We start from the raw sequence: 24,532 nt of genomic DNA, 5'->3' as shown, positions 1-24,532 counted from the left end.
AAATACAACTGTACAAGAAATCTGTTTTCTTGAGAGCTTCCCCTCACAGAGCAGCTGAAACAGAAATATCTGAGAGACCCCTCTGAAACTTGTCTGCGCTGGTCACCACGAATGTGCCCATTGTTCAGGTACAAGTGTTCCCTTGAAATCTGCAGAGGTGCGTCATCTTTGCCCAGGCCCAGCCTTCTGGAATCTACCGCTCCTGGGGCCCAGCCTGCAGACTCCTACAACTTGGCATATCCCCAGACTCTGCCCCCCATTCTCTAGGATTCCTGGGACTCTAATGGCCCCTACTCCTCCCGACCCTACACACTCCTTTCTGCCTCCAGGACACTCAATATTTTCCTCAAGGAGTTCAGTCCTTCACAAAAGGCAGGAAGATAGGTCTTTAGCAACACTTGCTTTGGGCAAGTGCCCCTGAGGCAGGGAAATAGAGGGGGGTGGGGCCTCTTTGCTTGGAATGGCAGGAAAGAAAAGACAGAGAACAAAACATAAATAGCTTTCATTCTTTTCTGTTCTTCCCCAACAGCAAAAAAACAAAACTCAAATTAGTATCTTGGTATATCATCCTATGACTGAAGTGTTCAAAGCAAAAGCACCAAACTCTATCTTCACTATCTGCTCTCTAAATCCTCTCCCAAAGCCAGCATTACCAGAATTTTGGTGTGCATTGTGTTGCCTTTATTAAAGTTAACTGTCAGCTATCTGGTTGTCAACCTTTAATATTTAATAGAAAAAATACCGGTCGAGTACCTAATGTGTGGCAGGCACCAAAGAGGCGCCATGGCTTGCAAGGGGGGACAAAGTATGGGAAGGGAATGGTAAGTCCAGAGCAGGCAGAGCCTTTAAGCTATGTTTATAGACACAGACTTTGTTCCAAGAGCTATGAGAAGCCTTTCAAGAGCTTAAAGTGGAAGAGTGACACAGGTTAGCATTTTAGATCACTCTGGCTTTAGTGTATAGAGAACTGGGGGTGGGGGGTGAGATGACCCCAGTTAAGAGGTTATTTCAGCAAACTGGAACAGCAAAGATGGCGGCCTGTATTAGAGTAGCCAGAGTGGGAATGGAGGAAAGAGGACAAAGAGGAGACATGTTTGGGAGATAGGATTGTTAGAATCTGGTGATTGGTGGCTGTTACTGGTGGGGGTAGGGCTGAAGGAGAGAGAGGAAGCTAGAAGGACAACATCTGGCTTGGGTAGGAGGTGGATGGTGATTTCAATCCCTAAAATAGAGAACACAGGAGGAGTAGTTTTGAGGGATAAAATGATTAGTCAATTTTGAACATGCTGAGATTGAGATGTCTCACTTAAGCTTCTTCAGGCAGAAACATCCAGTCCGTACATGTCGGACATTTGGTCTGGAAGTCAAGAGAGGTCTGGGCTGCACATATGTCATCAGTGATCTCTGAAAGCCATGCACTGGCTGGACTCACCCAGGGGGTGCTTGGAGAGTGAAAAGAAAGGAAGGCAGAGGACAGAATCCTGGAAGTCACCACCAATGTTTCAGGGACTTGTTAAGGAATGTAAAATTAGGATGGCCATGAGTTGGGGGGAGGCATCATGTTTTCAAAGTAAAATGGAAATTATTCTTAATTTGTTATGATTATTTTTTACATTATCCTACTTCTTTCATTTCTTCTGATCTCAGCTATGTAATTCTGGACATGTTACTTAAACTTTTTTTTTTTTTTCTAGTTTTTTAAAAAATTCTGGTTAGTTAACATAAAGTGTGATATTAATCTCAGATGTAGAATTTAGTGATTCAACACTTCTTACAACACCTGGTGCTCATCACTTGACAAGTGCCCTCCTTTATCCCCATCACCTATTCAGTTCATCCCCACCCCCCCCACCTGCCCCCAGTACCATCACTTCTCTACAGTTAAGAGCCTGTTTCCTTGGTTTGTCTTTCTCTCTCTTTTCCCCCCTTTGCTCATTTGTTTTGTTTTTAAATTCCACATATGAGTGAAATCATACGGTATTTGTCTTTCTCTGAGTTGTTTTGCTTAGCGTAATGCTCTCTAGCTCCATCCACATTATTGCAAATGGTGATATTTCATCTTTTTTTTTTTATGAGTAATAGTCCCTTGTGTTCCTATACCACATCTTCTTATCCATTCATCAGTCAATGGATACTTGGGCTGTTTCTATAATTTAGCTGTTGTAGATCATGCTGCTGTAAACATCAGGGTGAGTGTATCCCTTTGAACTAGTATTTTTGTATTCTTTGGGTAAATACCTAGTAGTGCGATTGCTGATTGTAGGGTAGCTCTATTTTTAACTTTTTGAGGAACCTCCATACTGTTTTCCAGAGTGGCTGCACCAGCTTGCATTCCCACCAGCAGTGTAAGAGAGTTCCCCTTTCCTCACATCCTTGCCAACATCTGCTATTTCTTGTGTTGTTGATCTTAGCCATTCTCACAGGTGTAAGGTGACATATCTCATTGTAGTTTTGATTTGCACTTCCCCGATGATTAGTGATGACGAGCACCTTTTCATATGTCTGTTGCCCATCTGCATATCTTCTTTGGAAAAATGTCTGTTTATGTCTTCTATTTTTTTTTTTAAAGATTTTTTTAAATTTTTATTTATTTGACAGAGAGAGATCACAAGCAGACAGAGAGGCAGGCAGAGAGAGAGAGGGAAGCAGGCTCCCTGCCGAGCAGAGAGCCCGATGTGGGACTCGATCCCAGGACCCTGAGATCATGACCTGAGCCGAAGGCAGCGGCTTAACCCACTGAGCCACCCAGGCGCCCCTATGTCTTCTATTTTTTAATTGGATTATTCATTTTTGGGGGGTGTGGAGTTGTACAAATTTTTTTTCTTCAAATATTTAAATTCTAGTTATTCAACACACAGTGCAATATTGGTTTCAGGAGTAGAATTCAGTGATTCATCACTTACATACAACACCCAGTGCTCATTATAACAAGTGCCCTCCTTAATGCCCATCACCCATTTAGCCCCCCCCACCCATCTCCCTCCATCAACCCTCAGTTTGTTCTCTGTCTAAAAGAGTCTTTTATGGTTGGGGCGCCTGGGTGGCTCAGTGGGTTAAGCCGCTGCCTTCGGCTCAGGTCATGATCTCAGGGTCCTGGGATCGAGCCCCGCATCGGGCTCTCTGCTCAGCAGGGAGCCTGCTTCCTCCTCTCTCTCTCTGCCTGCCTCTCTGCCTGCTTGTGATCTCTCTCTGTCAAATAAATGAATAAAAAAAAAAAAGAGTCTTTTATGGTTTCTCTCTCTCTTTCTCATGTAAATTCTTTATATATTTTGGATACCAACCCTTTATCAAGTAGGTCATTTGGAAATATCTTCTCCCATTCTGTAGGTTGCCTTTTAGTTTTGTTGATTGTTTCCGTCACTGTGCAGAAGATTTTTATTTTGATGTAGTCCCAACAGTTTATTTTTTATTTTGTTTCCCTTGCCTCAGGAGACAGATCTAGAAAGAAGTTGCTATGGCTGATGTCAAAGAAGTTACTGTCTGTGCTCTTCCCTAGGATTTTTATAATTTCAAGTCTCACAATTAGGTCTATAATGCATTTTGAATTTATTTTTGTGTAGGGTGTAAGAAAGTGGTCCAGTTTCATTTTTTTGCATGTTGCTGTTCAGTTTTCCTAACCCCATTTGTTGACATTCTTTTTCCCATTGGATATTCCTTCCTGCTTTGTCAAAGATCAACTGACCGTATAGTTGTGGGTTCTTTTCTGGGTTCTTTTCTGGGTTTTGTATTCTGATCCATTGACCTCTGTGTCTATTTTTGCGCCAGTACCATACTGTTTTGATGACTACGACTTTGTAATATGACTTGAAGTCCACAATTGTGGTGCCCCCAACTTTGTTTTTCTTTTTCAAGGTTGCTTTGGATATTTGGGGTCTTCTGTGGCTCCAGACACATTTTAGGACTGTTTGTTCTAGCTCTGTGAAAAGTGCTGGTGGTATTTTGATATGGATTGCATTAAATCTGTAGATTGCTGGGGCATCTGAGTGGCTCAGTCAGTGAAGTGTCTGCCTTTGGCTCAGGTCATGATCTCAGGGTCCTGGGATCCAGCCCCATATCAGGCTCCCTGCTTGGTGGGGAGCCTGCTTCTCCCTCTCCCTCTGCTCCTTCCCCTGCTTGTGCTCTCTCTCACTCTATCTCTGTCTCAAATAAATAAATAAAATCTTAAAAAAAAAAAAAATCTTTAGAGGCGCCTGAGTGGCTCAGCAGGTTAAAGCCTCTGCCTTCGGCTCAGGTCATGATCTCAGGGTCGTGGGATCAAGCCCCGCATCAGGCTCTCTGCTGAGTGGGGAGCCTGCTTCCCCCTCTCTCTCTGCCTGCTGCTCTGCCTACTTGTGATCTCTCTCTCTCTGTCAAATAAATAAATAAAATTTAAAAAAAAATAAATTAAAAAATATTTTAAAAAGAATAAGTGAATCTGTAGATTGCTTTAGGCAGTTATAGACATTTTAACAGTATTTGTTCTTTTAGTCCATGAGCGAATGTCTTTTTGTTTCTTTGTGTCATCTTCAATTCTTTCGTTAGCATTATAATTTTCAGAATACAGGTCTTTGACATCTTTGGTTAGGTTTATTCTTAGGTATCTTTTGTTTTTGGTGCAATTGTAAATGGGACTGATTTCTTTTTTTATTTTTAAAGATTTTATTTATTTGAGAGAGAGAGGGAACACAAGCAGGGGCAGAGGGAGAAGCAGGCTCCCCACTGAGCAGGGAGCCCAACATGGGGCTCAATCCCAGGACCCCGGGATCATGACCTGAGCCGAAGGCAGACGCCCAACCAACTGAGCTACCCAAATGCCCCAAATGGGATTGATTTCTTAATTTTTCTTTCTGCTGCTTCATTATTGGTGTATAGAAATGCAACAGATTTCTGTACACTGATTTTATATCCTGCAACTTGACTGAATTCATGTATCAGTTCTAGCAGATTTTTTGGTGGAGTCTTTTGGGTTTTCTATATGTAGTATCATGTCATATGCGAACAGTAAAAGTTTGACTTCTTCCTTGCTGGTCACTTAACCACTTAATGCCTCAGTTTCTTCATCTTTAAGATGGAGACAGTAGTTTCTAGAATGATCATCATCATCACTAGCATGGACAATGGAGGGTTGACTCTGTGTTCATTTGGAGTTACCTGACTCCAGAGGCCGGAGTCAGATAATCTTGTGTGACCTTCACTTCCCTGTGCCTCAAGCTTCATTCTCTTCTTTAGATGGGGATGATCATAGCTACCTCATAGTGAGATAGCATCTAGAGGGCCTGGTATGCAAGAGGCATTGACTAATGGCTAATTTCCTCCCCTCCCCTCCTCCATAACCTTTTCAGGACCAGACAAGTCTGGTGACTCCGACACTAAATTTTCCTCCTGAATCTCATCAGAGGCATCCTACAATACGGCACCGCTTTGTGTACTCTGGTTCCCTCTGCAGAGGTCTGAGGGCAGAGTGGTGGTTAAATATTTGCACACCTTTCTCTAAAGACAACTCTTCTCTGAGGTGACCTACCCCCTCAGTTGACCCCCTGGTCCATGAGAGGCATGCTGGAGTTATCTGAAGAAGGCTGACCGTGGGTCACAGCTGGAGAGCAAGCCAAGGTGGACTCCCACGGCTTCAATCTGTTTCCTGAAGGGGGATCTCCCACCTCTTTGTTCTGTTGGAACAGCTGCCTTCTGCCTCCTGACCACCCCAGACAGTTTTCTGTCATTACCGAGGAACCTTCTCGAGTACAAATCTGTAGTCTCTGCTCCTCAGTCTGGAGCTTGCTGACCTTTCCAGCCTAGTCTCCTGCCTGTCCCTCCCCACCAGACCTGATTGCTGGAAGTCCCTCTCAGACCCCTGCTGATGCCTCTACGCTGGGCATAGGCTGTACCTCCTCTGCCAGGTATGCGTCCTCCCCCTTCCGGTGGGCCCAGCTGGTGAGCACCACCTGCTCAGAATCCGAGGGAGTCCTGAAGCCCGCCACTGTCCTGCAGGCCTTTGCATGAACCTGTGTCATAACATCACCCTACAGTGTATTTGTAACTTGTCTTCTGAGCTTCTTTAAGGCAAAGAGCCCATCTTATTTATTGTTGACTCCCCCATGGATCACACAGGGCCTGGCACCAGGGAGGCCTTCAGTGTTGGTAGAATGAAGAAATGAAAGGATGTTTGGTTGGACAAATGGACAGACAGACAGACTAATGGGACTGAAGCAAGAACAACCGGGACCCTGGCTGGCCTTTTTCCAGGGTTCGATAGGGGGATGTGCGTAACATTTCTCCACACTAAACTTTGGTCACCCCAGACTAGTACTCCTTAAATTCTGGGAGCAGGAATGGCACTCCCATCTCAACACCCCCTGCCCAAAGATGTGTATTCACAAGAATGGAATTCAAAGCTAGGTGGTGTCTGTGTTTGAGAACCCACTATGTTTGGGTAACTGCAGTGACAGTGAGAAGAAGTAGCATGACAGTGCTCTCAGAAAGTGTGCCCGTAAGTCCCTCACCGGCATTGTCATCTTCAGAGTCAGCCTCATAAATTCAAAATGCTGTCTGGTTCCTCTGATGCTCCTTTCTGGAAGTCTTTTAGACTTCAGCAGCAGCGGACAGGGGAGTAGGCATGCCTCCCTCATGCCTCCCTTTCTTGACGCATATACTGGGTTTCCACGCGAGATCATACTTTGTCTCACAGCACTCTGGGGAACTTAGACTCACATGGGCCTTTGAGTCACCTCACGTATACAGAGGGCACTCTTGTCCCTCTGCTCGGGGGATCCTCTGGTCTGTCAGCACACATTGGGCCCATTCACCCCTGAGTCACTGCTCCGCACCGACTGGGCTAGGGACACAGGGTCCCAGACTGGCCCCGCCACACCCTCAGAGCAGAGGCGCTGGGCTGGCCCCTCTCTACTGCATTGCTGCTGAGGACAGGATGAGCCCCTAGAAAGTGTGATGTTCAACGCTGTTAGCCAAGCCTCACTTTCCCTGCTCGTGCCCAGCTTCATCCCAGGATGGGCCCAGGGCAGGGGCAAAGGGAGCTATTGAGAGGAACAAGGCAGTGCCGAGTGAGAAGACCCAAGCCATGTGAGAGCTGGGGATTTCTGGGGGCACCCAGGGGATCTCAGGGGATCTCAGGAGGCACTGGTGGCACCCAGATGCCCTGGAGAGAGCATGGAGGGAAGGCAAGGTTCTGAACGTGCTGATGTGGGCTCTTAGCCTGGGGTTTTGGAACAAGTAGGAGAAGTAGGTTAGAGAGGCTGGGGCAGTGTGAGGGTTGTTGGAGTGGCTCTGCAGTGGACTCTTCATGGAGGTCCCCCTTTTGGACACCCTCCTGCCTACCTGCTCCCTGCCTCCGTGTGTTCTTGGCCCTGGCACCCTGGAAATGACAACTGATGGTTACTAGTTTCCTCTGAGACCTCCAGATGAGAAGGCCTGCTCTTTCATACCACTAGGAGACCTGCCTTGTCCCTCCCTGGAACCGCGGGCAGGTGCTTGGTTCCTGCCGCTTACCACTTCCCCTCGAGCCTCCCTAACCTCTCCATCTCTCCCTCTCTCTGCAGTCCCACCCCCTGTACCTGTGCAATGCCAGTGATGATGACAATCTGGAGCCTGGATTCATCAGCATCGTCAAGCTGGAGAGTCCCCAGCGGGCCCCCCGCCCCTGCCTGTCCCTGGCCAGCAAGGTGGGTTCACACCTGCCCCCACACACGCTCTGAACTTCACCCAGCTCCAGGCCGTGAGAGGTCCCTTTGTTCTCTGTCCCCTTGCTGCCTAGGAGAGATGGGCCCAGTTCACTCAGGTTTTCCTAACTCATGATGGGTCTGAGAGGGGTGGAAATTCAAGCCTCCATCCTTTCCCCACCAACCACCCTCTACCAGCAGAACCTGTCATCTAGGGCATGCTGCCTGCCCTATATCCGCCCCCCCCCCCACATCATCTGGAAGTTCCTAAACCCCTTTCCCTGCCCAGATCAGAGCAAGGAGGGGTCAGTCGAAGGGCTTTTCTACCTCTCAGAAATTTTAACCGAGCATATGCGAGAATAGCAGAAACAGATGCCATTGCCCTATCCCTAAACACCTTCCTGCAAGATCACAAACCAGTGGCTCCACATTTCCATGGGACATCGCTGGCCGGAGCTGGTGGCAGCTGCCGCCTCTCCACTGTCCCGGGCTCTCGGGTTTGCCTCGCTCCTCCCTGGCCTGCTACCTCAAAGGCCCTGTGAACATGTGCATTTGTGATTCCTGCTCTAATATTAGTTACCGTTCTCTGTGTGCTGACCGTGGGCCAGGTGGGACAGATTCTTTACGTATCATCTTGTTTACTTTGCACAACAATCAGGAAAGCTAGACATTTTTATTCTCTATTTGACGTATGAGACAAGTGAGGGTCAGAAAACTTAAATAACTGGGGCACCTGGCTGGTGCAGTCAGTGGAGCATGCGACTCTTGATCTCAGGGCTGTGAGTTCAAGCCCCACCTTGGGTGTAGAGAGTATTAAAAAAATAAAGAAAGAAACTTAAAAAAAAAAAAAAAGAACAAGAAAAAACTAAGTAACTTGCTAGGGTTACAGCGCTAGGAAGGGGTGGAGCTGTGATTTGAACTGAGCCTTGTCTACTTCCCAAACCTGGGCTTTTAATCTCCTTGTGCTGTTGCCTCCCATTCTGGCCAGGAACACTAAATGCATATGAGAAGATTCTCAGGGTGACCTAAGCCAGAGATTAGTTAGATTCTATGCAGGTGAGTAAGGTCAGCTTAGAGGAAGGGGTCCAGCTCCCCGGTGGGGTAAAAAGAGGAAGCTGCGGGTCCCAGCCCCTGTGCCTGCTCATTGTGCCTGGGCCCAGATCCCCCTGGGGGTTTCCTGATCCTCCCGAGGCCTGCTTCCTGAGCCAGGAGTCTCAAGGAAGCAGCCTGGGTTCTTCCACGAGCCCACGGAGGGGACAGGGATGTGGGCAGGATTCAAACGTGGCCCCACACGTGGGTGGAGCTGCTCTGCCAGGCTGGCTACACCAGTGCAGAAGGGGGCCGGGGGAGGATGTGGGAAATGGGGGCCAGGACACACCTGGAAGGGGGAGAGCATGGTTTCAATGCAAGACTGTGTGGGTCTTGGAGCATCTGGGTACCTTGGTTGGTTAAGTGGCTGATTCTTGGTTTCAGCTCAGGTCATGATCTTGGGGTGGTTGAGCTCAAGCCCCACGTGGAGCTCCACATGGAGCACCCCCCCCCCCTTCGTTTGACTCGGCACTCAGTGGGGAATCTGCTTCAGGATTATCTCTCTCCCTCTGCCCCTCCTTCAAAAAATAAGTAAATCTTAAAAAAAAAAGAAGAAGAAGAAGAAAAAGACTATGTGGGTCTTTAACAGCAGCAGAATTTTGTTAGATTGAAGCTACCCTGCTTCTGGCTATTCCATTTCCCTTGCTTGACAGAATATGGGCAAATGCCATTCATTTATTCATTTGGTAGACGAGTACCTAGTGTTTGGTAGTACGAACGTGAGGGCAGAGAGAGAGAGAGAGAGAGTGTGTGTGTGTGTGTGTGTGAGAGAGAGAAAGAGAGAGAGAGCGCGTGTGAGATGCAGGCGTGTGGGAGGAGAGAAGGGGGAAGAAGGCCTCAGAGAAGCTTCACTCTTCTTCTAAAGCCGGGTATGATCTCCCATACTGTGAACACTGGGCCACGTCAGGACGCCGTCCACACGGGAGGTTTCCTTCTCCCCCTGGGAGGATCGCACTCCTGCAGGAGAACTGAGGCACGTGCGCAGAGGCTAGGAAGCAAGGAACATGAGGGGAGTGCTCTTTGAGGCACTTAACCTTATTGTGCCTTTGTTTCCTCTGCCATAAAATGGGGCTTTTATTTTCTACCCCAGTGATCATTGTGAGGATAAAAATGATATATGTCAAGTACCAAATAGTGCCTGAGCTAAAACAAACCCAGAAACAAAAAACCATTAGGGGTTTAGAAGTGCCTTGGCCCGACCCTGGGACCTGCCTTTCTTCCACAGCTTTGGCAGTTGCCGCTCAGGCTTCCTCCCCTGTACTCGCTCCTCAGCTGCTTCACACAGGGCTTCTCCTCTCCCTCATCTCTGTGGGCGTGCTCTAGCCCTGTGTTCTCCAGCGGGGCAGGTCCAAGGCTTCCCTCATACCTCATCCTTTGGCCTCGCCAAGCAGCTCCTATCTAGGGCCCCTTGGCCCAAAGGAGGTCTGTGAAGGTAGGAATGGAGGTGTCTGAGCTACTTCCAAGATTTATAAGTCCCACAAACTTAACTAAAATATTTATTTATCGCTTTTGGTTATAAGTTATCTCATAGGAAAATGAATTATACATAACAAATGCAGTTAGTTTGGTAAAACATTTTAAAAAATATGGCTTGGGGTGCCTGGTTAAGCCCCTGTCTTCCATCAATTAAGCATCTGCCTTCAGCTCAGGTCATGATCCTGGGGCTCTGGGATCGAGCCCCTCATTGGGCTTCCCGCTCAGTGGGGAGTCTGCTTCTCCCTCTCCCCTCTGCCCCTTCCCCTGCTGCTGCTTTCTCTCCCTCTCACACTACCTCAAATAAATAAATAAAACCTTTAAAGAAAATTTTAAAAATAACAAATATATGGCTCATGGGAGGCATAGGGAAAAGGGGGGTTTTAATGATAAAAGTTTGAGAACTGCTGACTTCCATCGGCTCTGCTCTGGAATATGGATTAGTGTTGGTGCTGTCGTCACCATCGACAGAGCTGGGGGTCTTGAGGTGACAGCCCTGGGCCTGAAGCCCAGCATGTCCACTGCCCCTCAGCGTGACCTGGACACTTTAGCTCACCTCTCTGGGCCTCTTGTTTCCTCATTCGTAGACAGGAAATAATAATGGAACTTACATCAGAAAGTAATTGTGAAGATTTCATGGGACAGTGCAGATGGAGGCTCTCAGCCCCATGCCAAGCACATAGGAACCACTCAATGATCACAGTTATCACTATTGTCATCACTGGGACCATCATCCCATGCTTTCAGAGTTAACAAGATTGGTTTTTTTCTCTTACTGGTACTTCTCTTGATCTTTTCTGAAACCCTCACCATGATTTTTCTGGACTCTTCAGTTCCTGTCACTGCCACCCCCTACCCCTATCTAGTCATCCAAATTGGTTTCTGTTTCTCTATGAGCAACTCCACAGACATCCTTGTGATTACCCAGGCCCCAGTCACCTCATGCCTGGACTAGAGCAGTGGCCTTTTTCCTGATGTGTGAAGACAGCAAGGCCCCGCCTCTCCTACCATAGAGACCGCGACCTGGTAACCAGGCACTTGGAAGACTGAAGTCCTGAGTGGGAATCCTGCCTCCATTTCTTATCAGCTTTGTGATCCTGGGCAAGTTGTTTGGTGTCTCTGAGCCTCAGTTTCTTCAAATCAAAACTGATGACTATCTTGTAAAGTTGTGAGGAGTAAATGAAATCATATACCCAAAGCATGTAGTGATAGCTGATATGACAATAACTAATACTTCAGGGACACTGACTATGTCTGAGGTACTACTGTAAGGTTTTATGTGGATTAATTTATATAGTCTGCAAAACAACCCTGTGAAGTAGGTCCTATTATTATCCCCAGTTTACAGAAAGGAAAACTGAGGCATACAGCAGTTAAGTGACATGCTCAAAGTCTCACAGATAACAGTCAGTAGGAAATTCCGGACTCAAACCTGAGCAATCTGGGCAGAGTGGGTCTCAATAAAGGTTATATCCTTACTATTTCCTCCTACCCTTGCTTTCAAGCCCAGATGAATTCCACCTCTTCTACTGAATCTTTCCTGACTGGCCCAACCCAGGTAGCCCATTAGGGGCAGAAATCCCTTGCTTCTGGCATGCTGCCGGGGTCTCTGTCTGTGCTTTTACACACCAGTTTTCACGGAGACGCTTTGTGGGGAGGGGGAAACCAAGTCTCTTTCCTAACTCCACCCCCATCCTCAAACTCAGCTCACTTTTACTGTGTATTGTGTCAGATTGTGTGTGTGTGTTTGTGTGTGTGTGTGTGTCAGTGGGGGTGGGGTGGTGGAGGGAAGGGCTTTATCTGGGCACTACCGGTTTATTTCATTCATTTGTACTCTAGAACGTTATCAGCATTGTATTATGTATATGCCTTGTCTCTACAACTAGAAAATGAGTTGTTCTAGAAGGCCTGGCCTTCCCTGGCTTGGCGCCCTGGGCACAGTAGGTACTCAGTCAGTCTTTGATGAGGAGGAGATGACAGAGACTTGTCTCTGTGTCTGGAGAGGAAACCTACAGCCCAGAGAGGCGTAGAGGGTTGTGTGCAATTCCCGCAGTGTCCTGGTTACAGGGGCTAGAGGCCGTGGGCAGCCACCAAGGGGGCTGGCTGACTCTTCGCAGCTCCCAAAGAGATCCCTGTGTTGTTTTTGTGGAGCCCCGTCTTTCCATGCAGAGGGCCTACCCACCCTCTCTACCTTCCAGATTCCAGTCTCCCAAGAAGTACTCCTTTCATTTTCTCTCTCCCACTTTCGGGGTGCAGGTGTTCTGGAGGGAAGCATGGACAGCCCCAGCGTTGGCTGCCATCTGGCCCCAAGCCTTGCTTTTTGATTCCTAGAACTCTGGACACAGGTACCCACTGCCTGAAAGTCCTGTTTGTTTCCCTTGTTGGCCAGTACGCTCTCTTTGATCTCTTTTACAGCTTCGTAATTATGGGCTATAATGGGCTGGGGTGTTTGAACATCAGGGTAATTACTTTCCACTCTTCCTACCCCAATCCTTCAAAGAGGGGGACAGTGGGGAAAGTAAGAAATTCTCTGGAAAAGGAAGGCTGTGCCCTTCCCTCATGCTCTTCCCAGCCTGGGCTGGGTATAGGGTCTCAGTCAGGGCATGAGAAACGTGAGGCTTTGGCAGTATGCGGGATCCAGGAGTCTCAACTGTTTCACTACTGGGGTGACCCCCCACCAATGCCTTGGCCAAGGCCTGGACTGTGACATTAGCAGTGGAAGTCCCTCTTGTCCTCTGGGGCTGCTCGGGGACCATGGCTTGGGCGTTTCTTAAGAGTGGAGAGCTTCTCTTTGCCTGGGGTCCTCTAGTTGGGCTGGACTTCCTGGGAGTAAGTGAGCAGGAGGACAAGGAAGGCTCAGACCTCTCAATTTCTTCCGCAATTTCATTCCGGAGTCCTGTAAATTTCCAGTTGGTTACACTGTGGAGCCTGAGCCTGGGCTGGGCCAGGGTGCTGCTAGTCCAGTCCCAGGACTTAGCAGCTTGGGGGGAGGGAGGGAGGGAGGAAGGGGGAAAGTTACCCTCCTGACCCATTATGGGCCCCCACTTGAGTGTCTCCACCACTTTCCAGGGCTTCCCTGCTTGTAAGCTGCCAGTTCTGAGGGGCCCAGGTCCCTGCTGCCTCCTGGGGCGTGAGGAGCAGGGGCGAGGAGCCGCTCCCCACTCCCCGCTCCCAGGCCTGCCAGGCAGGAGACCTGCCTGGACAGGCTCTCCCCAGGGAAAGAAAGCAGAGATCAAAGGCCTGAGCGTGTGAGTGAGCCCCAGCACTGGCTCCTCCGCCTGCCACTGGGGCTGGCAGAGGGATTAACTCCTTCCGTGCCTGCAGCTCAGCCTCAGAGACTCAGCAGGCCCCTGGGGGCACAAGGTCCCAGCCTGATACCCTTCCAAGATGAGCCTTGGCTTTGGGGAGGAAAGCTGGTGAGTGGTGGTGCTGGGCAGGGCAGCCCGATGCCAAGTCACGGCAGTATCTGTCCTGCTCCTTTGCCCTTGTGTCTCCACCCACCCCTTGCCCTTATCTCTCTTCTCTTACCCCACACCCAGAGCTGCTAGATTTTTGCCTTTTTACTCTTTTTGGCTCTACTCTGTTCTGCCTGGCTGCCTGGCTAGATTCTGCTGCCCCAAGCCTGCACACACAGTTGTGCCCTTGTGGGAACAGCCCTTCGGGTCCCTCCCTACGAAATCTCCAGTGCCACCTCAGGGACAAAACACTGGACAGGGACCCCATTAAGTCCTTGAACTGGAGCCAGGAAACGTGTCAGCAAACTAGAGTGTGGCTGGGAGAGAGACACCAAGAGATGGGCTGAGCCCGGGGCTCTGCCAGAGACCTTGGGTGGCAGCAGGGTCCCAGGCCTTTGGGGGATGCCCACAGGCTCCTCTTGGCAGGCAGGGCGGGACTGTGGAAAGCCCAGCTCTAAAAGGAGCTGTCTTTTCTCCCCTTCTCCCTCTCTGTACTGGGGACTAGTCACCCTTCCGCACTCCCTGGGGGTGCTGGTCATTCCCTGCTTTCTGTTATCCCAGCTCTTAGTGAAGGCAGACTTGGGGTACTCTGAGAGCAGGGAGATGTCTTATTTGTCCTTAGCTCCAGAGCCTAGTCTACTACCTGGCACAACTAAATTCTTGTTAAGGGTTTATTTGATTACAAAAGTTAGGACCGAACGTTGTCCTCGAAGGCAGTGGGAGCTGAGTGCGCTCCTTGCAGGACAGGGATCCTAGTCCCACTGCTGCCTTGCAACTGTCATACAGGAGTGTGCAGAGGTATGGTGTGTGCGATGCCCGAGGAATGGATAGACGTGGGAGGGGGAGGCCAGGGCCTGGGTGGGCTGTGTCCTGCTCTGACCGCAGGGGGACCACTGTTGTGTGTCTCTGCAGGCCCGGATGGCGGGGGAGCGAGGAGCCAGCGCTGTCCTTTTTGATATCACGGAGGATCGAGCTGCTGCTGAGCAGGTACCCAGGACCTGGGTTTGAGGGGGCTGGATGGAGGGAGATCAAGTCACCTGGGGAAAGACAAGTGAGGACACAGCAGCCCTTGTGGGTACTCTTCCTCCTGCAGTTGCAGCAGCCCCTGGGGCTGACGTGGCCAGTGGTGTTGATCTGGGGTAAGGACGCCGAGAAGCTGATGGAGTTTGTGTACAAAAACCGAAAGGCCCATGTTAGGATTGAGCTGAAGGAGCCCCCAACCTGGGTAAGCACACCAGATCTCCAGCCCCTGCCCTGGCACCCATTCTCACCTCCATTTCTTCCTGTGGCAACTCTCATCAAAAGCCCTTGCACTCCTGGAGCCAAAGAGAATTCTGAAACCCTAACCATTCATCTTCACACACCAGCTGTGTGCTTCTGGACACGTTTCTTCCCCCTCTGGGCTTCATCTGCAGAATGAGAAGATTAGGCCCCTGAGTTCTAAAGTTGTTTTCAGCTCCGTGGTTTCCCGGCACAGAGTAGCAGAGCCAGACTGACACCCTGGCCCCCAGCCCCTGATCCCTGGCTGGTGTCTCTCCACCAGCTGGAAATCTCACCCAGGGGGTCACTGGGAGGCTGCCACTCTGCAGGGGGGTCCCTTTCCTCTTTCTCCCAAGCAGATGGGTCTTCAGAGAGTACCTCTCCCAAGGAACATCTGGAGAACCCTCTCCTATGCATGCCCTTGGGCAGAGAGGGACCACTTGGCACCCCCTGCAGGTTCCTCCCTACCTTCTCCCCGCTGCTAAAAGACTCAAGGGGACCTCTGGCTCTCTGCCTCCCGGGCACGTGAGCTTTTCCCAGATTGGCCCACCTCCTTCCAGAAGTATGACTCTCTCAATCCCTGCTCACTTCCCCAGCCAGATTATGACGTGTGGATCCTCCTGACAGTGGTGGGCACCATCTTTGTGGTCATCCTGGCTTCCGTGCTTCGCCTCCGGTGCCGCCCCCGCCACAGCGGGCCGGTGAGCTGGGGTGGGGGGCACTGGGGGGGGTGGGGGGGTGGAGGTGGGCATGTTCCTGTGTGGGGGAGGATAAAGGAGTGGGAAGGGAAAAGGGGAGGAAAGAAGGTGCCCTTAGGCTCTTGCAGTCATTTACATCTAAATACCCTGGCCTTTGACTTGTAGAGCCCCTCCATGGAGGTTTGCCCATTCATTTATTTATTCAGCAAATAGAGGGTGTTGGCAAGAGCAGGGTGAACAAAAAGACAGAAGATCCCTTCCCTCAGGGAGCTTTCATTCTAATGGGAAGCTTAGACAATAAGCAAAAGCAAAATAAATAAACTATGTGGTATATTTGGATGGTGGTATGTGCCAGAGAGAAAAATAAAATAGAAGAGGGAAGAGGGAATGTAAAGGGAAAGGGTTAATTTTTAAAAAGCAAAGCCAGAGAAAGTTTCACTGGGGGGATGGCATTTATAGGAAAGACCCTAAGTGGGTGAGGAGGTCGTCTGTGGAGGTATTTGGGGAGAGCGTGATGGGACAGAGAGCCCAGTACAGGCAAAGGCCTTGAGCCAGAAATGTGCCCAGTATGTCTGAGGAACAGACAGGCGGCCAGGAGGCTGGAGTAGAGTGAGTGAGAGGTGAGGACAGGGGTTTGCTGGACTGCGGAAGCCATTGGCAGGACAGTGTTTTTTCACTCCAGGTGAAGTGGGAGATACGAGAAGATTTTGAGCAGAACCAGTACCATGATCTGAATTAAGTTTTAAAGCGGGGAAGGATGGGTGTGTGGTTGGGGGGTTAATGGGATTAGGAATGCCATTTGAGGGCGCCTGGGTGGCTCAGTGGGTTAAGCCGCTGCCTTCGGCTCAGGTCGTGATCTCAGGGTCCTGGGATCGAGTCCCACATCGGGCTCTCTGCTCAGCAGGGAGCCTGCTTCTCTCTCTCTCTCTTTCTCTCTCTCTCTCTGCCTGCCTTTCTGTCTACTTGTGATCTCTCTCTGTCAAATAAATAAATAAAATCTCTTTAAAAAAAAAAAAAAAAGGAATGCCATTTGATGGGCCTATTAGATATCCAAGTTAAGATACCAGGCAGGCAGTGGGATGAAAAACTTCTCTTCCAGCCCATTAAGGAAAGGAAGGCTTGGTGGTATGAATGGGGGTGGGCTAGGAAGGCTTGGCAGAGCCGGGTATGACCTTGAAGAGGACAGACACCTAGGGATAGTCAGTGGGCTGTGTGGTCTCACTGAGTGACTGGGAACCCAGTACAGTCCCAGGGTGAGGGACAAGGAACCCTTGGGCAAAGAGCCCTTGCCCTAGTCTGAGCCCCAGCCCTCTTCCCAGGATCCCCTTCAACAGCGAACCGCCTGGGCCATCAGCCAGCTGGCCACCAGGAGGTACCGGGCCAGCTGCGGGAGGGCTCGGGCTGAGTGGCCAGACTCGAGCAGCAGCTGTAGCTCAGCCCCCGTGTGTGCCATCTGCCTGGAGGAGTTCTCTGAGGGCCAGGTAAGGCGGGCCTCGAGCTTGCCCTTTGTGACGTGACTGGGCCGGGGAGGGACGCTTGCACAGGAGGCTGGGCAGGGCACTGAAGGCTGCTTCCCTGGTTGCATCTGTACCCTGTGTATCTTTTATGAGGCAGAGGGAGGGGACAGCCCTGATCTCTGGCTCTTTCCCTGGTCTTCCAGGGACGGAGAGCTAGGCTTTGTTCGGTGTGGCCACGTGCCAGGCTTTGCAGTGGGTGCTTCAGAGCCATGATCTCGTGTCAGCCTCATGACAATGCCCAGTGGGGGTAGATTTTCTTTTTATCCTCATTTTAGAGCAGAAAACTGTTAAGGAACTTGCCCAAGGTAATGCAGCCAAGTGGCAAGAGTCAGGTTGACCTGACGCCAAAGCCCTTATCATTTCTAGGCTACTATGTGGTATTTTACAAGGTCACAGCAAGAAGGGGAGGCCCCATTTTACTGCTGCAGCTACAGGTAACTTTGGTTCGGACTCCCTTGTGTTCCACAGGAGCTACGGGTCATTTCTTGCCTCCATGAGTTCCATCGTGTGTGCGTGGACCCCTGGCTCCATCAGCACCGGACTTGCCCTCTCTGCATGTTCAACATCGTAGGTAGGAGGTGGGCTGTGCACTCTGCTGTGTGCTGGGGTGGGGGGGTGGGTCTGGGATGAGGCTGCCTTCCAACGGAGCATGTTGCCTTGAAGCTGAGGGGAATGCTGGTCTCCCTTAACAGTTCTTCAGGCTGTGCACTGCTCAAGGGTACTTCCTATGAAGGGGGACAAACCACAGTTCACATTGTAGACTTCTTTGTTACTTTAAAAATCTTTTTTTTTTTTTTTTAAGATTTTATTTATTTATTTATTTATTTGTCAGACAGAGAGAGAGACAATGCGAGTGCACAAGCAGGCAGAGCAGCAGGCAGAGGCAGAGGGAGAAGCAGGCTCCCTGCTGAGCAAGGAGCCTGTTGTGGAGCTCAATTCCAGGACCCTGGGATCGTGACCTGAGCCGAAGGCAGTGGCTTAACCGACTGAGCCACCCAGGCGTCCCTAAAAATCGTATTTTTATGACAACTTTGTTGATTCCAAATCTGGGTGGTTTGTGTATTTATAATTCTGAGTTTCTGGCAATAAAGTATCTTATTCTAACAAAACCAGGATAGTATGGAAATTTCCTGAAAGATGAAAGTGAAGTATCTTGAGGAAAGAGAGCCTTTTTCTAATTTACCCAAAGGTATGCTACAGGCCAGTGGTGGCCCTGAGTGAAAGAGCCCCAAATGGGCTGGTGGGAGGAGTGGGGATGGACATAGAGAGTGGAACCCCCAGGGAGAGAGACTGGCTGGAAGGAGCCAGGGCGTCCCAGGGCACAGGCAGATTAGGAATGTCCTTGGTCCCCCAACTCTGACTGAACATGCAGCTACGTGGGCTTGAATGGGGCCGCTGCAGCCACCCTCCATCAATTCATGGAGTCAAACACCCATGCTCTTGGTTCTTTCTTCCAGAGGGAGATTCGTTTTCTCAGTCCCTGGGACCTTCTCGCTCTTACCAGGAACCAGGCCGGAGACTGCACCTCATTCGCCAGCATCCTGGCCATGCGCACTACCACCTGCCTGCTGCCTACGTGCTGGGCCCTTCCCGGGGTGCAGAGGCTCGGCCCCCACGACCTGGTCCCTTCCTAACCTCCCAGGAGCCAGGCGCAGCCCCCCGGCACCACCGCGTCCCCAGAGCCACACACCCCAGGGTTCTGGGCGAGCAGCAGCGCCTGGCAGTGGTCCAGCACCCCTACGCGCAGGGCTGGGGGCTGAGCCCGCTCCGACGCACATCGCAGCACCCCTCGGTGTGCCCAGCACCCGCACGCCGGGCCAGGCCTCATGACAGCAGCGGCTCTGGAGAGAGCTACCGCACGGAGCGCAGTGGCTACATGGCCGATGGGCCTGCCAGTGACTCTAGCTCGGGGCCCTGCCACGGCTCCTCTAGTGACTCAGTGGTCAACTGCACAGACGTCAGTCTGCAGGGCATTCACGGCAGCAGCTCTACCTTCCGCAGCTCCCTGAGCAGTGACTTTGACCCCTTGGTGTACTGCAGCCCGGAAGGGGAGCCCCAGGGAGAGGAGACACGGCCCTGCAGGACCTCCCGGCCCCGGTCTTTGGACTCCGTGGTGCCCACAGGGGAAAGCCAGGTTTCCAGCCACGTCCACTACCACCGCCACCGACACCACCACTACAAAAAGCGCTTCCAGTGGCATGGCCGAAAGCCTGGCCCAGAAACTGGGGTCCCCCAGGCCAGGCCTGCCATTGCTCAGACACAGCCCCAGCCAGAGCCGCCTTCCCCTGATCAGCAGGCTGCCAGATCCAACCTAACTGCCCCTTCAGGGCAGCTCCCCAGCCCACAACGGCCCAGGACCCTCCCAGAGGCAACCCCAGGCTCAGCTGATGCCGCCAGCCCCAGTCCCAGTAGCCTCTTCCATTTGCAGAAATCCAGCCTTCCTGTTCGACACCCACAGAGGAAAAGGCGGGGGGGCCTCTCAGAGCCCACCCCTGCCTCTCAGCCCCAGGACTTAATGGCACACCCAGCTTGCCAGAATTTCCCCCATTACGGTACCAGCTTGGCATACCCTTGGTCCCCGGAGGCCCACCCGTTGATCTTTGGGCCTCCGGGCCTGGACAGGAGGCTGCTGCCAGAAAGCCCAGGCCCTTGTTACTCAAGTTCACAGCCAGTGTGGTTGTGTCTGACTCCACGCCAGTCCCTAGGACCGCACCCACCTGGAGAGGGGCCTTCTGAATGGAGTTCTGGCACCCCAGAGGGCAGGCCATGCCCTTACCCTCACTGCCAGCTGCCGCCAGCCCAGCCTGGTGAGTTTTCAGGAGAAGAGGGTGTGGTGAGGAGCGGGTACCGGAGGTTTCTGCAGGATGGGGGAAGTCAGCCAATGAGGGGGTTGACAGCAGCTGAGAAGGGTGCAGTGGGGTAACATTCAAAATCCTGAACAGCAGGCATAGCGCAGGATGCTGGCCGAGGTACTCTGACTCTGCCAGGTGTTGGTCCTTTGGTTGCCAGAGCAGAGGGCGGTCTTGGGGGAAGTGCCAGTGTGGAGGAAACATCAGATAGCACTTGCGGTGGTTTGAGGCAGCAGCTCAAATGTAAGTGTTTCAATATTGTAATAATTAGTCAAGCTGTGCCCACAGTTCAATTATCAGCTTTAAAGATTTATTTATTTGAGAAGGGGATCGGGGAGGGGCAGAGGGAGAGAATGTTTAAGCAGACTCCCTGCTGAGCGTGGAGTCTCACATGGGGCTTGATCCCATCACCCCAAGATCATGAGCCAAGCAGAAGCCAAGAGTCAGGGGCTTCACTGACCGAGCCACCCAGGCGTCCCCAGTTATAAGCTTTAGATAACAAAGAAGGCCAAGAAGTGTTCCTTGCTCTTGAGGGACAGCATGGAGAAGTACTTACTGATAGTTGTAATCCCAGCCAATGTGAAGTCTTGGAGGGGAAATAATTGCAGGTATCTGTAACACTAAGCCATATGAGAAGATCTATGGAAATTATTTTTAAAAAGGCGGGGGGGGGGTGAAGAAAAGAAAAAAAAATCATGGGTGGTTCCCAGCAACCCTGGGGGTCCTTAGGTTTTCTCCTCTCCCCCTGGGGTAAAAGAACAACTAAGGCTTCCCTTCTGAGCACCCTTGTTAATAAGACCAACCTTATCCTCCTGGGGCCTCAGTGCATCCCTGATAATTGTATTACAACCAATACGGATAATGTAAATCCTCCATTTTAATGTGGTGTTTATTTGCTCAAATCCTCTTCCTTCTCCAGAGCAGCCTCCCCCCCTTTTCCCCCATCTTCTCCCATGGTTTGGATGACACAGCTCTTTGCCTACAGCTCTCCCTAGGCACCCCAAAAGGGAACCCAAAGGTCCTGAAATATAAGACCTCTCAGTCTAGGAACCCTAAAGTTAAGACCTAGAGCTTTTATCATTCATTAATTCATTTCTTCCCTCCTTTTCTCTTTTCTTTTTTTTAAAAGATTTTTATTTATTTATTTGACAGACAGAGATCATTTGTAGGCAAAGAGGCAGGCAGAGAGAGAGAGAGGGAAGCAGGCTCCCTGCCAAGCAGAGAGTCCAACGCGGGGCTCAATCCCAGGACCCTGGGATCATGACCCGAGCCGAAGGCAGAGGCTTTAACCCACTGAGCCACCCAGACGCCCTTCCCTCCTTTTTCCTTCCTGCATTTGATGCTTGCTATGGGCTAGGTTCCAGGCTAGGCACTGAGGACATGGGATTTGTCAACCGGGAGATCGGTCTATGCGGTCAAAGGCACGTACACAGTGACAGTAGAGAAGACCATGGCTTCCTTGGAGCCATGTAAAGCAAGCTTTGGTCATGTGTTTGATGATCCATTTGGACCTGTCACATGGGCTCTCTCGCGGCTACTGGAGCCAGACCAGCACCTCCCCTCTCTCCTGTACATAGAACTGGTTTGGACACCTCCCTCTTCCCTGCTCCTCAAATACAGTCAGCACCAGGTTCTGTTAACTCTGTCCCTGAGAGCTTTTTTTACCTTCTCCTTCAGAAGAAGGAGACATGGGGGCACCTGGGTGGCTCAGTGGGTTAAGCCTCTGCCTTCGGCTCAGGTCATGATCTCAGGGTCCTAGGATCAAGTCCCGCATCGGGCTGTCTGCTCAGCAGGGATCCTGCTTCCCCCTCTCTCTCTCTGCCTGCCTCTCTGCCTACTTGTGATCTCTCTCTCTGTGTCAAATAAATAAATAAAATATAAAAAAAAAAAAGAAGAAGAAGAAGGATACATGGTCCCTGCCCATGTCTTCGATGCAGCCTAAAGACCAAGGCAGGAGCCTCCTAGCTCTTCCTTCCCCTCTTACAGGGCCATGAAGGCTGGGCCCTGCTCACCTGCTGCTGCCAGGCTCATCGTCTCTAAACAAACTGTACAGAAATTTCTACATGTTGTTTTGTCCACAGTAAACAAAAACTGAGCCTGTTTGGCCTTCGAGGCTCTAGCACCGACTAGCCCCCGTCCTCCTTCCCCACTTTATTTTTCAGTCTTCCCCTTCCCTTGCCAAACCTAGTAAACACTTCTCGCGGTCCCTGTAACCCAGAATATTCTGCTGCCTTCCTCTTCCCAGAAATCCAGTTCTTACCCATTTCAGCCCGACTAGCTCATTTATCTGCACTTTCAGGAAGCCCTTCCTGATTGCTCCACTTGAACATGATCTGTCCCCTTTCCAGGAAAGGTCTTATGATCCAGTCCCGTCCCACTGCATAATTTCCCTTTGCATGGACACCCTCTCTCCTACAAGATTGTCAGGTCCCTGCTTATTCTTCTATTTGGCATATGGTAACAGACCAGATTCACAAGTGCTTAATAAGTATTTACTGGGTTAATGAGCAAATAGTAAGTAATTATAACACACTGGTTGCTATGTATGTTTCTCTTTCTTGAGCTTTCTTGTTTTTCTCTCCCCTTTATCCCAGCTGGGGCCCCTCCCAGCTTTCAATCTAGTTGCCCCTTCTGGATACATTCCCTGCTCCTCCCTCTCTGTAGTTCTCTCCCAGCCATACTGTCTTGCAGGTGGGACAGGAAAGCAGCTGGCCTGACTCTCAGTGACCTCTTTCCCTCCTCTCTCTAAATGCAGGCTCGGAGGAGGAGACTGAGGAGCTGTGTGAACAGGCTGTGTGAGATGCTCAGACCTAGCTCCAACCAAGAGCGTACTTGGATGACTTGGCCCTGCCTGGCACAGAGTGAAGAAAGGACCTCAGAAAATACCCCTCTTTTGGGCCATACTTCCTGGCACCTCCGGAAGAGGAGTGGTGGTGGTGGGTGGCAGGTGCTCCCTGCTCCCAGCGCTGGACATTGAGTGCAGAACGCGTCTGCAGTCAGCAAGCCTGTGTCCAGTGGGGCAGCCAGCTACTCCCTATGTGGGCCGGCTCCCTTAAAGGCTGTCTTTTGAGAACAGGAAGCTGGGTATGGGTGGATAGATGTTATAAAGGTGCTGCTGTTTTCCCCAGGCCCAGCAGGTCTTCCTAGTCCCAAGCCTCATGTGCACACCTGTCAAGGGTCCTTCTTACCTTCTCTCTTGGGTGAGTTCTGCACACCAGCTTTGACGCCTTGGTAAAGCTGCTGCATCAGCAGCAACCTCGGCTTGTGTCATTTTCCTTCTTTGCAAACAGATCAGGAACGTAGATGAGCCCTGAGCCCTATAAAGGGAGACTGTGCAGCTTCTCCAGGCAGTACCTGCCCTGGTGCATAAGGGAGAATGCTCTTCCCTTCTTGTCTTTAATTGTCATATCCACTCTATTAAGTCAGAGGGGAGGCTCTGGGAAGCCAGGGTGTGGAGTTCTGTCCCTAAAGCAGTACAGCGCCCTGAAGAACCTGGGATGAAGTCTCCGACTTTCAAACTCCCTCATCACTCTAGCAGCCCCAGTTCCTCTGGGGCTTGGGAGTGGGGGTAGTGGGGGAGGGAATAATTCTTTCCTGGAAGTTGCCTATCTCAAAGTCCCAAAGTAGGTGGAAAGAAGAGGATTTCTGCTGGACTTCATCTAGAAGAGGGAGGATGGAATGAAGGTAGAAAAGACAGAATTACAGCTGAACAAGGACAATGATGAATTCTTTTCTCGGAGTTTTCTCTCAGAGCAGGGATGAGGAACCGGGGAAAACAAAGGAAAGGCAAAGTGGGACATTTGGGCTTAGATGGCTCCAAGGCCCCACTTCCCATAAGCCATACAGACCAGGGACACCCAGGAAGGTGTACATGCAAGAGGTGTACATGCAGGACATCTGGCCCGGGTAGCTGGCACCGAGTGGGCAAGGGCTGAGGGGCCCCCTGAGGGTGACATTCACCCCAGGGCAGCTGGACCATTGCCAGCTCCTCAGGCATTATCCCATTTGGAATGTGAATGTGGGAGCTAAGTGGACACAGGACCCTACCTGGGAAACTTCTTCCCTCAAAGTCAGTGGGGAACTAGCACCTAGGCACCCACATGGGTATTTATATCTGAACCAGACAGAAAGACGCTTGAATCAGGCACTATGTTGAGAAATGTATTTATTTGCTAATATATTTATCCATAAATGCGGTCTTGTCTTGTGGTTTTGTTCTGTCATGACGGTCACTCACGGTAACGGTTTCATCTTCTACATTGACAGAAGTAAATTATTTCTGGTATCAGAGGTTAGGCTCTGACTTAGGAAGGGATAGGACAGAGTGGTGGGCTAGGCAACAAGCATTGGTTTGTATGCCCCTAAAAGCATGGTTTAGTGAGATCAGGAAAGGGAGGAAAGCATGACTGGATTCTGTGGTCCAGTTGCTATCTGTATTATTATTGTACCTTTTACTTCACACTCTTGTGATGCTTCAATGACTTTGTAACCTGTAGCGAATACTCTGTGCCTCACTTTTCCACCCATAAAATAGGCCTA

The 24,532-nt window shown here is 50.6% G+C and overlaps 1 protein-coding gene across 2 annotated transcripts in view; it reads left to right on the top strand.

The window, feature by feature from the left end:
* RNF43 (ring finger protein 43) overlaps positions 1 to 24,189 on the top strand; it is a 65,985-nt gene extending 41,796 nt beyond the window's left edge. For both annotated transcript variants that reach the window (XM_047707387.1, XM_047707388.1), the window contains 8 exons: positions 7,533 to 7,655; positions 14,582 to 14,656; positions 14,763 to 14,894; positions 15,526 to 15,630; positions 16,947 to 17,108; positions 17,613 to 17,715; positions 18,602 to 19,951; positions 22,749 to 24,189. In XM_047707387.1, the coding sequence (XP_047563343.1) occupies positions 7,533 to 7,655; positions 14,582 to 14,656; positions 14,763 to 14,894; positions 15,526 to 15,630; positions 16,947 to 17,108; positions 17,613 to 17,715; positions 18,602 to 19,951; positions 22,749 to 22,792 (2,094 nt within the window). In that variant the 3' untranslated portion in view covers positions 22,793 to 24,189. The remainder of the gene's footprint in view (positions 1 to 7,532; positions 7,656 to 14,581; positions 14,657 to 14,762; positions 14,895 to 15,525; positions 15,631 to 16,946; positions 17,109 to 17,612; positions 17,716 to 18,601; positions 19,952 to 22,748) is intronic.
* Positions 24,190 to 24,532: the final 343 nt, after the last annotated feature.

The sequence above is a fragment of the Lutra lutra genome, chromosome 16 (genome assembly GCF_902655055.1).
Source record: "Lutra lutra chromosome 16, mLutLut1.2, whole genome shotgun sequence".
In the NCBI taxonomy this organism is placed as follows: domain Eukaryota; kingdom Metazoa; phylum Chordata; class Mammalia; order Carnivora; family Mustelidae; genus Lutra; species Lutra lutra.
Note: the sequence above shows the minus strand (reverse complement) of the source record. Positions and strands in the feature narration are given on the sequence as shown.